The sequence below is a fragment of the Amyelois transitella genome, chromosome 9, assembly GCF_032362555.1.
Source record: "Amyelois transitella isolate CPQ chromosome 9, ilAmyTran1.1, whole genome shotgun sequence".
In the NCBI taxonomy this organism is placed as follows: Eukaryota; Metazoa; Arthropoda; class Insecta; order Lepidoptera; family Pyralidae; genus Amyelois; species Amyelois transitella.
This window is the reverse complement of record NC_083512.1, coordinates 3,220,711-3,234,239: the sequence shown is the minus strand read 5'-3', so window position 1 is coordinate 3,234,239 and position 13,529 is coordinate 3,220,711. Positions and strand designations below refer to the sequence as shown.

The 13,529-nt window shown below is 32.2% G+C and overlaps 2 protein-coding genes across 2 annotated transcripts in view; both read right to left on the bottom strand.

The window, feature by feature from the left end:
- LOC106134691 (sorbin and SH3 domain-containing protein 1) overlaps nucleotides 1-13,529 on the bottom strand; it is a 244,816-nt gene that overhangs the window by 70,697 nt on the left and 160,590 nt on the right. The window lies entirely within an intron of this gene.
- Nucleotides 33-13,169, bottom strand: LOC106134639 (centrosomal protein of 290 kDa). The gene is made up of 32 exons (XM_060945792.1): nucleotides 12,987-13,169; nucleotides 12,593-12,665; nucleotides 12,085-12,356; nucleotides 11,879-12,014; nucleotides 11,499-11,635; nucleotides 11,177-11,290; nucleotides 10,723-11,004; nucleotides 10,212-10,399; nucleotides 9,860-10,132; nucleotides 9,652-9,776; nucleotides 9,319-9,493; nucleotides 7,991-8,844; nucleotides 7,743-7,905; nucleotides 7,533-7,671; nucleotides 7,323-7,432; nucleotides 7,075-7,251; nucleotides 6,697-6,958; nucleotides 6,391-6,613; nucleotides 5,636-6,314; nucleotides 5,305-5,439; nucleotides 5,121-5,226; nucleotides 4,687-4,860; nucleotides 4,059-4,261; nucleotides 3,616-3,765; nucleotides 3,081-3,215; nucleotides 2,741-2,895; nucleotides 2,313-2,482; nucleotides 1,924-2,084; nucleotides 1,513-1,640; nucleotides 1,009-1,106; nucleotides 457-594; nucleotides 33-192 (listed from the first exon to the last, which is right to left on the bottom strand). The coding sequence occupies exons 1-32, from the start codon at nucleotides 13,167-13,169 to the stop codon at nucleotides 127-129; spliced, it is 6,384 nt and encodes a 2,127-aa protein (XP_060801775.1). The 3' UTR covers nucleotides 33-126.

Here is a 13,529-nt window from a genome sequence, read left to right as displayed (position 1 = left end):
TATTTTTCTTACAAGTATTTTTCACCTAATATTCTCAAGATTAATTAATTTCTTATAATTATTTAAACTATTAAGTAAGTAGTTTTTAGTAACTTTTACTTTCAATACACAATTTTTTTTTTATATTTATGCAGATAAAAATCCTGGCTTATGTTTAGATATTTCGTTGAGCTGACGTCGAAGGTATGCATTCTGAAAGAAGGCAAATTAATTTCATATATAATTATGATCTCACTCTGAAATAGTATGTAGGTATGTGTGTATATATATAGTATTGAAATCATTAGAGGGACCTACTATTAAAGTCGTTCCAATTTAGTAAAACTTATTAGAAATGGTTTCTTATTATATGGAAAAGAAATATCTGAACGAATGATACTGAAAAAAAAAATACATATTTTAAGAATAAAAACTTAATTGCCATTTCCAATACGTGTACAGCATATTATTGCCTACCTCTCTGAGAAGTTCGTCTTCTCTCTCCGCCGCTATCTTGAGCATTTCCTTAGATTTTTCGAGCAACAAGTCCTTATCCATGATACTGCGTTTTAGATTAGCTATTTCGATGCGATGCGACTCCGACTGAGAACGAACCTGAGAAAAAATAATTATAACTAATAAAATAAATAAATAACTGAATTGGAAACAACTTATCGTCTCGTTTGTTGCATGTTGCCGTTTACAACCCATTAGCTTAAAGACATAATTATTTACAGTGTTTAAACGGCTGGCTGCTTAGCAGATTCCAGAGTTGTCGGCAAATGAAGCCTCAAGATCAATTGTTTTTAATTATATTCTTTCAAAAAGTCCCCACCCTAAACCTTATGAAGACTTTGTGCGTGGTCTTTTTTTATGAAGCTTTACTCAATTCATCTCAGCTTCTTCAGGAAGCCAAGTTCTTCCGATAATACGTATCAAATATTTATTGGCCCTGGTTTTCTTAGAAATTTTAAAGATATAATTTTGAGTAAAGTCATTTCCGTCAGTATAAACAAAGAATGAACTTACTTTGTCGGCAGAACTTCTACCACTGCTCGGTCTAGAATCTACTCTTTTCACACCCGATGTTGTAGACTTTTGTTCCGCTTGCAACTTGCTCACTAAACCTGGAAAAATAAATTTTGTTAGGCTAACACAACTAATTGCTGTCAATTTTATAAAAAATGAAACGGCGGCGCGGGTAGCAGCAATGGAAAATATAAAATGAATATAATACACTCGTGCTGCTTTATCGACTTCAATCGGTGACGGTTAGTGCCATCTATTGTTGTAAATTATAACTACTTATATACTAAGTGCAGTATGTTTCCCGGCACTTATATAAAAGAGGAAGAGGACCACTCCAGGAGGAAGGGATAGGCTATAGGGGTAGGGATATAAACTTGAGATTCTTCTTTTAGGCGATGGGCTAGCACCCTGTCACTAAATGAATCCCAATTCTATCATTAAGACTTAACAGCTTAACGGATAAAGCTGCTGTTAATCAATATGAATAAGAAGAGTACGAATAACCTCTAAGTGTGAGCACGGTTTGTTCTAAGTCTTGCACTCGATGTTGATGCGCGGTGGCCGGCACGCTCTCAGCCGCAGATACTCGCATGTTCAGTTGTATGTTCTCCTCTTTCAGCATTTCGCAGTAACTGTAAAAAAGTTTATCAAAAATACCTAAAACTAAATAATCACATAAGATATTATGAACTTGTCTGAAAAGTAGTTATTTAATTTATGTTAGAGATTTGTGCAATGATACAAACGTAAAATTTGCAAAGTATCTGACAAAAAATACATGATGAAGACAAACATCAGAAAAAGTTCGCCATGAAATATAACCGGCGATTAAACCCAAGACTTTGTAGCTTAGAAACATTGTACCACAGAAACCGAAAAACTATTGAAAATATAATGCAAAATAAAATAGAATACCTCTTCCAGTAGTCCAATTCAGGTTGTGTATCTTGCGTAGACTTTAGCGGCGATCGAATTTGAGACTCAAGTAACGTGGATTCCAGTTTCAACACCTGACCTTTCAAAGACGTGATTTCAGCCAAAGCCTTTTCATATTCCGATACTAAATGTTCATTTCCCTGTAATATGAAATCAATGTTATACTTCTGTTGCATTAAGTGCAACAGAAATATGCAGCATATAGGTACAATATGTTATATTGAGAATTTAGTGATTGAAGACAAAACGATGAACACTTAAAACCTTTGAAAGATCATTACCATTTCAACAGCCCCCACGTCTGTCAGACGCGTGGTTCTTCATAAGATTTTAATAAAAAAAACTGATTTTGTACTTGACAATGATACCTTTTCAGCGATCTCTAATGCTATGATACGCCTCTGTTGCGCTTCAACTCTTTCGAGAAGCGACCGTGATGAAACTGGGGACTGACTGGAACAATCACACTCGTGTGTGGGGCGAAGCGACTTCTCTAATGCTTCGCTCTCTTGCTTCTCTACGGCCAGAAGGCTCTCGTCTGGATACCAATAGAAAATCAATTAGTAATTATGTCAATGAGAACTTTCAGCCCAATGCTTTGAGCTGCTTCCTGTGTCTGACTTAACAGGCTTTGGGGTTAAAGATATCAACCTACAGTACTTTTGAATCAAAGCTACATATTGACAAATTGAAAGAGAAGTTTATCAAGATCTTTGTTCATTTAAGGGATATTTCGAAATCAATAAGTAGTTCTTGAAAAAACATAAAAACAAGGTCTTGCTGGTGTGAAACTTACTCTTGACTTCCGTCAGTCTGGTCAGTAGAACACGCTTCTCTTTTTCCAATCTAGCCAGCGCTGACTTGGCGAGGTTGAGACTGGATTCGAGTTTCTTGACCTCCTGGAATTTCTCCTCATAACGAGCTTGCCACCGCTCTGCTGATTGTTGTGCCCTGGTAAAGATAAAGTCTATGTTAAACTGTTTGCCTTAAATTAGAACATTTACTCCGACATCGGTAAGTGCTGTAGTTGCTTGATCTGACAAAAAATATTAATAAAATAACAATTGATAAAAGGCGAATTCATACGTCGAAAATAACGAAGGTTAAAGATCATGAAGAAATAAGACTACACATGCCTCTTCCATTTATCCCAAATGGCGACTGACGACTGCGAGTCCCTCCGCGCGCTGGTCAGCTGAGACTGCAGGGCGGCTATCTTGTTGTGCAGCGCTGCAGTCTCCGAAGACACCGGCTTGCCGCCTGAAGTGCTTCTGTAATTAAGTTTTCGAAGTTTTTAAGAACTCTTGTTCTTCTCGGCGCTAATTCCGTTTACATTCCGTACCTTTCTAGATAGGAGCATGGGGTTTGCATTTGGACCATGATCCTATCCAAATGTGAGTCATATTTTGACCAAACGACTCTCGCCTGACTTCGGCAACCTTTAAATGGGAACCTAACTCATATTGGATCATGGTAAAATCTGCACTAGACGAATGGGCCCTTTATAACATCCATGGCAAAGAAATGGAATGATCTTATTCTATTACATTCTATTCAAGTACCAGGGAGTTAAAAAGTACCTATTTCACATAAAATATTTTCGTTACAAAATCAGATTAGTTATGTTACCAGAAGTACAACAATCTCTTCAACTGTAACAAAATGTCTTACATTCTAAGCAATTGGCTCTTCAGATTCTGGGCATCAAGTCGTGCTCTCCTTTCCCTGGCAGCGAGTGCTTTTATCTGCCTCCGAAGTAGCACATTCTGTTTGCTGGCCATTTGCTTCTCACGACGAAGTCTGTCTATTAGAGGTTCTTGCCTATAAATAAATAAAAATATAAAGATGAGATTCTAAAATTGTAATTTATTACACAATGACGACAAACGTTGACAAATTAATCGGAAAATCTTAGTGGTTGTTCGTTTGTGCTCAAGAATGATGCAGTTTGATTGATTTATCTATACGTACGTTTAGGTAGATTTTCATAAGTTTTCGCTATTATTTTCCTTTCATAGCTCTTGAGCTATCTAGTATCTAGAGCTATATATTGCTTTAAAATCTTTTATTAATCTGCCAATATTCAAACATCTGTTATTTTAATAACAACTTACCAAATAGCCGTTGATGATGCTGGTAGTCTAGCAATATCGTCTTGCATGTCTCCCAGATCGATAGTGGACTCATACTTAATTTCCAATCTGTCGGAGCCATGCTGTGACAGAGCATCACTTGGCTCCTCTACTTCAACAATCGCAGACAGATCGAAACTGGGATCGTTGACTGAGAGCATTGTCTGCATATTCATCATTTGAACCTGTATAATGACACTTGATTGTTGATTGACTATTGAATGACAATTTCACGTTGGATTTATTAAGTAATACATACATACATATAATCACGTCTATATCCCATGCGGGGTAGACAGAGCCAACAGTCTTGTAAAGACTAATAGGCCACGTTCAGCTGTTTGGCTTTAAGATAGAATTGAGATTCAAATAGTGACAGGTTGCTAGCCCATCGCCTAAAAGAAGAATCCCAAGTTTATAACCATACCCCTTAGTCGCTTTTTACGACATCCATGGGAAAGAGATGGAGTGGTCCTATTCTTTTTTAAAATAATGACATATTAAAACATTTTGCGCTGTATTCGTAGAATTTTGTATGAGTTAACTACGCAAATAAATTTTTTACATTGTTTATACGACAAAAAAAAAAGTGTAATGAATAAAGGCCTACCTTTAAATTTTGCACAACATTGCGCAAATGTTCAATTTGTGCATCTTTCTCTGCCAATTGTTTGATGTGAATCGCTTTCTGTTCCGACAGGCGCGTACGCAACTCCATATGTTCACGCTGCGTTTCGTTTAATTGGTTAACCCAATGGTGGTTTTCTGCTTTGTATGATTCCACCTAAAATCATCATACATATTCGTACATCAATTACTTCTTTATTACTTACGAGGTAGACATAGCTAACAGTCTTAAAACAGATAAGCCATGTTCAGGTAGACGGCTTAATAGTAGAATTGATATTCAAATAGTGACAGGTTGTTAGCCAATCGCCTATCCAAGTTAATAAAATGACTATTTTTAAAAACAACGGCATACTCGGCATGAATTAACAAGATTTCATAACAAATAAATATTCTTAAAAAAAACTGAAATTTTACCTCTTGACAATGTCGTTGTTGTAATTGATAATTAAGTTGTTCCATTTTGATAAGTCTCTCAGAAGCTAAATCTTTCCAACGATCCAACTCATTTTGATAAGTCCTTCTGAAAAGTTTAATATGTAAGTATATATTTTTTATATTGCACCTGATTAATTAGTTAATGAAATGAATTAAAACACACAATTCACTTTTACGACTCTCCATTTCGTTTTGTAATTTGAAACACTTGTCTTCTAACTCTGTTATTTTTATTGTATATTTTGTTATAATCTCCTTATGTCCTTCTCCACTTGGAGTGTCAATGTCGCTTGTTTTCCTAGAATATCAAGATAATTACGTAAATTATAATGTTACCGAGTTAATTGTTTACATTTTACGAAAATGATCGATGAGAAAACGTCTTTGGAATGAAATATTATGATATAAACAACATTTACGATTTAATATAATAATAACATGACTTCGCAATTATTATAAAAGGTAAGTAATATAGTAGGTATCCATATATTTACCTGTCTAATTCAGACCTCAATTCTAATATTGTATTATTCAATTTTTGTAAAGATTTAGAATAATCGTCTCGTTCATTTTGTAAAATATTTTTGTATTCAGTAACGATGGCAGTTTTATCATGTTCTAATTGTTGAAGGAGTTGCAGCATAGATTTGTTGTCCTCCACTGTTTTCTCTTTTGACTTATTTCTATTAGCAACATTCAAACGTCTGCTTTCTTCCAGTTGGGCTTTTAAATTATCTATAGTGATACATAAAACACTATATTCGCTATCCTTTTGTTCAATTATATCCTTAAAGCTGTGTATCACATTTTCCATTTTAGCATTTTCTGTTTTTATTTTTATGTGCTCTTCTGTTCTTTGCTTCGCAATTGTTATCGCTTCTAATAATTCTTTGCTTTTCATTTCATTATCCTTTTTGAGATCATTGATTTGTTGTGTAAGTTCAACAAATATTTTATCTTCGTTTGTTTGCATACTCTTGCTTTTTTTTGATATTTCAACTACTTCGGTTTGTGACGCAAAATTTCTGCACTCAGATTTCATTTGACTGATTTGTTTATTTTTGTTATCTTCTATAGTATAAGTAACATCCTCTTTACGAATAGATGTCATATCTACCATATCTTTAGGTGGTTTTAAAATTTGAGGCTCTGGCAAAGAAATTGTTAGGTTTCCTGGAATTAGTAAAAAATTGAATCAATTTGTAATTTAAAAAATACTGCTGTTACACGCATATAAAGTTTAACTAACCGTCTTCACTTGAATCATCATCCGAAAAATGTTCAATTTTCATGTTTGTGTTATTATTTTCCTTCGAATTATTGCTCTGTGGACCTTGTTTTTCAAAACCCTGGTTTAAAAGAACAAGTGTTTTTTCAAGACTATTGCACTGCTTGATCAATTCTCCGCGAGATTGCTCTAAAATTTTTATTTTCTTATTCAAGTGATCTATATCTCTTGCATGCGTTCTTTCCTAAACATAAAATTGAATTTTAGTTACATTTCACATCAATCTCAATATAATCCATAGTGCATGTAAGAATAAATTACTCGTACCATTACTACATTTTTTATTTTATGTGGACAACCGTCTTCATCTTCCAAGCATTTATTTTTAGATAAATCCAATATCTGCTCAAATAAGGTGTGTTTGGTTATAAGACTTGCTTGTAAATCTTCTATTTCTACTAGTTTCTCATTAACTGCTTGTGTTTTTCGATAGTGATCTTCAATTTTGTTTAAATAGTTTTCGATGGAAGCTATTGGAATACTTCCTTGGTATTGCTGTCTGAGAATATGCATAACGTTGTACATATACCTTAAACAAAATAAAAAAAACTATAAATTAAGAGAATATGAAAAAAATTCCTAACAAATTTTTATTACAAAGAAGACTATGTACATTTCTTTAGTAGGTGAAGTTATTAAACTCACCTAAATTTAGCTTCATATCTTCGAATGTACATTTCAAAAACCTTTTGTCTGGCATTGATCATCTCTTCAGTTTCAACTCTCAACTGCCTTTCATTATTTAATGTCACATTAAGCCGCTCTATTTTTTTGAAACTTTCAGCAGCTTGTAGATGTGCCACCAAAACTTCGCCACTCAGTCTGAAAGCATTATAGTCGATATTAAAACAAAAAAAAAGTTGTTCACTAGAAAATGTAAGTCGGTTACCTACTTTGCCAGTACGGCTTTATTATCACTTTTTGATTGCAAATCCACAATTTGGTGCTTCAACATATTTATTTCTATATCATTATTTAGCTTTCTTTGTTGATTATCCTCTAACTGAAAACAAAGACCGCTTACATAAATATTACATTTCAGACACGAAAATTTCTAAATTATCAACTTTTACAAATAACACAATAAAACACCTCGTAAATACCTGTAAACTTGCAATATCTAATTGACCTCTAACATTTTGAAACTGTTCTTTTAATAATTTGTTATCACACTCCAACTTTTGGAGGTTTCCTTTCATAAGCTCCACTTCTTCTTTTGTGATTGCAGGTAATGTATTGTCACTGAAATTGTCAATAATCAAATAAAAATGAATCAATCGACATTACTTAGTTTAAAATTATTATTTACTTACATAACTTCATTTTGCATCTCTTGTAATTTTTCATTCTCAGATTCTAAATATTCAATTCGCTTGTTTTTATTTTCAATTTCGTCACAAACCTGTTGTATTTGCTTTTTTAATACAGAGTCTTCTAAATATGACATTGTAAGTTTAGAATCATCAGTATCTTTCTCTAAAACAAAACCAGAAAAATAAACTGTAATATTTTTTATCGTTGTTTTATGGGATCTGTTTAAAAAAGTTATAATTGTACCAACTTTCGTTTTGCGAATAATGAATAAAATCTTGTCGAAGTATATTCAAAATATTGATTCTTTCATTTTCTAACAACCTGTCTAAATTTTCAGAACGTTCTTCACTTTTCACTGCGTTGTTCACAATTTTTCTGTATTTTGTTATAGCCTCATTCATAGCTTTATTCTGACTCCAAAATAAGTCAATCGGAACAGAAACTCGAAGTTGATCTGTGAGATTAACTATAGTAAGTATTAGTTTTTGAATTTTAGTCTCAAACTCGAATGCCTGTATCATCGTGTCCTTTTTATTCTGTAATATTTCATTTTTAATATTCTCGTTTAATGTCCTTACTAATGAATAGGACTCCTCCAAAAAAGTACACTTTCTTTGTAATATGGTTGTGTTTGGTATTTGTATTATACCTGGTGAGTTGTCACTAATATCTTCATCATCTTCTTTTTGACAGAGCTGAGCTTTTAAATTCTCTATTTCAGCTTTATATTGTTCTTCTCGAATTGACCATTTATTAAAATCGTCTGTTGCTTGTATCGTCGTTGCACTCATTTTGTCAAATAATATTTTAAATCTTTCATGAAAATATGCTAAACTATTTCTTAAATTATTTTCATGTAGAGAATTATTTAATGTTAGCAAAGACTCGATTTCATTTCTATCTAGTATATTTGTTGTATTTATTTCAGTTCCTGCCATCCACGATCCAAATTCAGAGATGTTTAAAGGTTTTTCGAGAAGTTCCTTTTTGTTATCAACTAACGGTTTATCTATAGAATTTATTTCATCTATTTTTTGCTGTAAATTTCGACATTTTTGAGACTCTTTTTCAAGTTGAGTCATAACATCAAATGTTTCTTTCCTAGAAAGAATAAAATGAAGAAAAAAATTTAATTCCTTTTCAGTACGAAGTACTATTTAAAGATTTATGATAACCAAACAATATAAAAAAGAGTGTCCGCTGCGCAATAAAATTGTTATAGTGATCAAAGCCTAATTTATTATATTTTAAAGCCGGTTATGTATGTATGGATGACTTAAATCAAATTATGTGCATGAAAATATTTCTACTACTAACAAACATGTAGAGGAATAATGTCGTAAGGAAAGCTGCACATTTTGACAATTGAAAGTGTATAATCATAATCAAACATTCGAGCCGGTTGGGTCCACTAACAAGATCACGGTGGAATGAAAGCAATTACTACATTTTTGAAAGCAAAAAAGATTTTTAGTGTTGATATATCTTCACAATACTAAACTAACATTAATATCTATCATAATGTTTGTACATAAGTAAATAATAACAATACAATTTAAATAATACATTCAATACCTGGCTTGATGTAGTGCAGAGAGTAACGCATCTTTGCCACCTAAAGCAGCCCTTAACTCCAAGACTGTAGACATGTGAGGCGCAAACCAACCAGCTGTGTGCCGTGCTTCCATAGCCAGGAGTATTGCTTCTAAGCTTGGACATTGTAGTGTCAGTACACCTGATGATGTTTTACCTATAATGTGAATAACTTTATTAGTTTTGTTGTATTTGATATGATTTGTATGAGTATCATATATTTCCGTAACAATATTATGTAAAGTGTAATATTTTGATGTTTAATTTTATATGTATGTCTAAAATATATATAAAAACTTTTATATTGATACTAACTGTTATCCTTCAAGAAATTCAAAATATCCTGAAGTGCCTTTCTTAAACCTTCATTTTCTTCAACGATATCTTTCATTTGTTTATTTGTATCAACTTCTTGTTGTGGTTCAACATTACGATCAGCACTTGATCTGAAAATAAAATCATTTAAATTAATGAGTTTCTCCAGTTTCACTCTCTAAAAGAAACATTGATTTAGCGAACATACCTATTTTTCATACCGCTTATTTCATAATCACTATCGGAGGTCTCAAGAACTTCTTTGATTTTATCTTTATTAAAGCCTGAATTATTAAGTATCTTTACAAGTTTTTCATTTTTGTGTTTAAGGTTACGGTTATCTATCTCGGCAGATACTAGTTTGTCTTCCAGTTTATTAATTTCGATATTAAGATCTATTAACTTTTTGTTCATGTTATGATATTTTTTCAGAATACCTTTTGTTGGCACTTTTTCATCAATCGGGATATCAAGTTTTTCTCTGAAACATTATTTGTTTTTGTTTAAACCCTTTCATATTTAAACTTTGCTCATGTAATATACAGACACTGATAACTTACCTCAAACTTTCGTTTTCTAATTGTAGTTGATCTATTAATTCATTGAGTGAATTTACCTCTTGAACTAAAGATTTAATACCTTCATCTCTAAATTTTAAAATACGTTTCTTATTTTTGATTCCTTCCAAAAGAGCACGAATGCCATCTTCAGATTGGACTAGTTGTAGTTGAGAAGTAATTTCTAATAACTTTGGAAAAAAAATACTTTAATTATATGTATATATGGAATCAAATACCGCAGTATTTAAAAATAATTAAGGGTCGGTTTTTGGTAAAATACAATTAATTATATTAATCTTTCTAAGTATTCCCATCAATGATATACCCCTTCGGACAACAAGTCATATCAATCTTATCTAGCAATCTAACCTCTTTGTCTACACTGCTATGTATGCTGTGTTCAGTCTTAAAAGGTGGCACAAAAGTTTATCAGGCGATGAAGTATTGATGAAATAATAGCAATACTATACCTATAGTATATTTTTCATTTAATTTTTTTATCATTACATACCTCTTTTTCTCTAGCACTTAGCATTTCCTCCGCTTCTTGTAACGAAAGTGTCATTACTTTGTTTTTCTTCTTAAGTTTAGCTATTATTGCTCTTTCTTTTCCATCGTCACTTTCATTTTTATTTACTTCAGACACCGATTCCGGAATTTCATCTATAGTCGATTTTAAATGTTGATTTTCTGATTTGAGTAACTCAATGATTTTAGCTGACTGAGTTATCTCAATTGATGCTTCTGATAATTTATTTTGGAGCTCTTTGAGCTTTGATTCATCAATATGTTTCTCCTAGTTAGGGCAATAAAAATTCAACATGAACTTTATAGTCGTAAAATGTCGACAACAAACAAAAAATATATTAAAAACTTTCTTTGTCTTGGGAGTTAGGGTTGGAATATAACGTAGCTGTATATGTACCAATATATACTCATAAATTAATGCTATCTATAAATCTTACCTTAGATGGTGAGGGTGGGTGGTGTGATTGTGATACTTTTATTAGATTTTCCTTTAATCTTGTATTTTCGTCGGCTAATTTTTCTATTTCTGCCTTTTTAGCGCGTGCTATATTCTATAAAATTAATTTGATAATTAGTGAATTCTTACAAAAATCAAATTATCCCTACTGAAAATATAAATACGATTAGAAATTGTTGAATAAATGGAATATCGGATTCACATGAATTTATGTATTATTTCAAGGAAAGGGATACGTTTTGTTCTGAACTCTGTTTCCATGGGTATACAACTACAAGTCATAGTCAATAATCGATAAATACCTTCCAGTGTTGTACTTTCGATTTTATTTCCTCATAAATATTTTCTCTGCTACTTTCTTTTTCAAACAGCTGTTTCCTTAGCGATTCCACTTGCACAGATAATTCTGCCTTTGATTGTTCAGATTTTCCTAAGAGTTCTGAAAGATTTTCGTTGATCATGTATTGTAACTTTATTTCCACGGTATAAAATTAAACAACATGATTGTTAAAATAATAAGTTAAGAAGACAAATGAAAATGGAATAAAAATTCGCACAATGTTACTTTTCCTATCAACAATACTTTACGTACAAAAATTTTTCTCAACAAAAATACGTATTGTTCACCTTTATTTCAGTGCCTAAAGGAATGGTCTTTACTTTTATAAATTTCGTACGTTACCTTTAAGACTACAGTTTTCATTATTCAAGCAAAGCAATTGATCCGTAAAATTTTCGATCAATTTCGTAGCTTCTGTTAACTTGTCCTTAAGAACTGATACTTTCTCTTTAAGCTTTGTGTTCTCTTCTTCTGAAAGCTACAAAAACCATGTTTAGATATAATAAAATTCTATAAATAAAGATAAATTTTTAGATTTGTTGACATACTTTTACATCGGCGAGCAGTTTCCTAATATGTTTGTTTTTCACAGTAATTTCGTTTTCTAATTGCGCCAGTGCATTTATCTCAGAGAGAGCATCACGACTTGATTCACTATCTTTATCGACGAATTCACTTTCGTCTTCCATCTTGTTTTTACGGCTTTCTAGTTCAGCGATATCGGCATACAACTGCTCCAATATCTCTTTGTTTGCTTTTATTACTTCTTCTTGATGTGCTATGGTTTCTAATACACTGTCCGAGCTTTTTGCTGGTGAGTCTGTATGATGATCTTTGTCAGTTAACAAAAAACGTATATACAAAGTAGTTTTTTTACGGTTTAGCTGCTAGGCTAATATTAATACATTTTATAATGTTAAACATTGAAGAGACCTTTCTTTATTTAAATAAAGTACAATCTTTATTTTAACATAATAAAGACACAGATTTTTTTAAAGATTTATCTACTTTATTTTCAAATTAAATTATCTGGGTTTTAACTACCTTTTAACTTACCCACTGGCATGTTCTTCGACTTTGATTTAGATTTTCTTTGAGAATATTCAAGCTGCCCTAACAAATTGTTCACCTGCAAATTACGTTATTGAATTATTTCATACGATAAATCAAAAACATGATGATTCAAAAATTTTTCGGATGTAGATCTAAAAAAAAAATTTTAAATTCCACAAATAAGTTTGACTTCACTTTTTGTGTGTTCCAAGTTGGCAACCATCTAAAAAGCTTATTAATTACCTACTACAAAAATGCAACATACGTTTCGCAGCCTCATCAACTTAGGTCGATGGTTGCAGCAACAAATTAATACTATTTCCCCGTGGAGAAGGTAAAATCATTATCGCTTTTTAAACTTCTTTTTAAAGTTGGTTTGCAAAAAGAAAGTACCTACCTGTTCACTTTTATACTTAAGTATGTCCTGAGCAAGTCTAAACAGTGTCTTCAGATCAGTGAAATTCAGCTCTATATCGTCGGCTTCCATCCATGACAGACTTTCGCACAGTTTGTCCTTATCCGCTTGTTTTAAATCCTTCTGTGAATAGCTGAGAACCTCTCTCCAATCTGTGTCGGTCATTTTTCGTATTGTTTATGTATTATATGTGGCAGAATTAAAATATAATTAATACGAAAATAGTGCACTTGAGTCACTTCCAATGTTATGATGTTTGATTTACAGGTTGCCTAGCAACCAGTTATGGCGGGCTTATGGTTTAAAAAAGATTCCTATTTGAAATACAAAAAGGTTAACATGGTAATAGTCGAATTGAAAATGTTTTTTTTTTTGTTTGGCCAGTAATATAGTAAGGAACCTCCATTTTTCTCCTCGTAATATTATAAATTTAAACGAAAGTTTGTGGGTAATATCTTGCACTTTTTACCAACTCTATGCTTGTCATTAATTCACCTTAGACGGTGTCTGTCTAGCTATTACTTA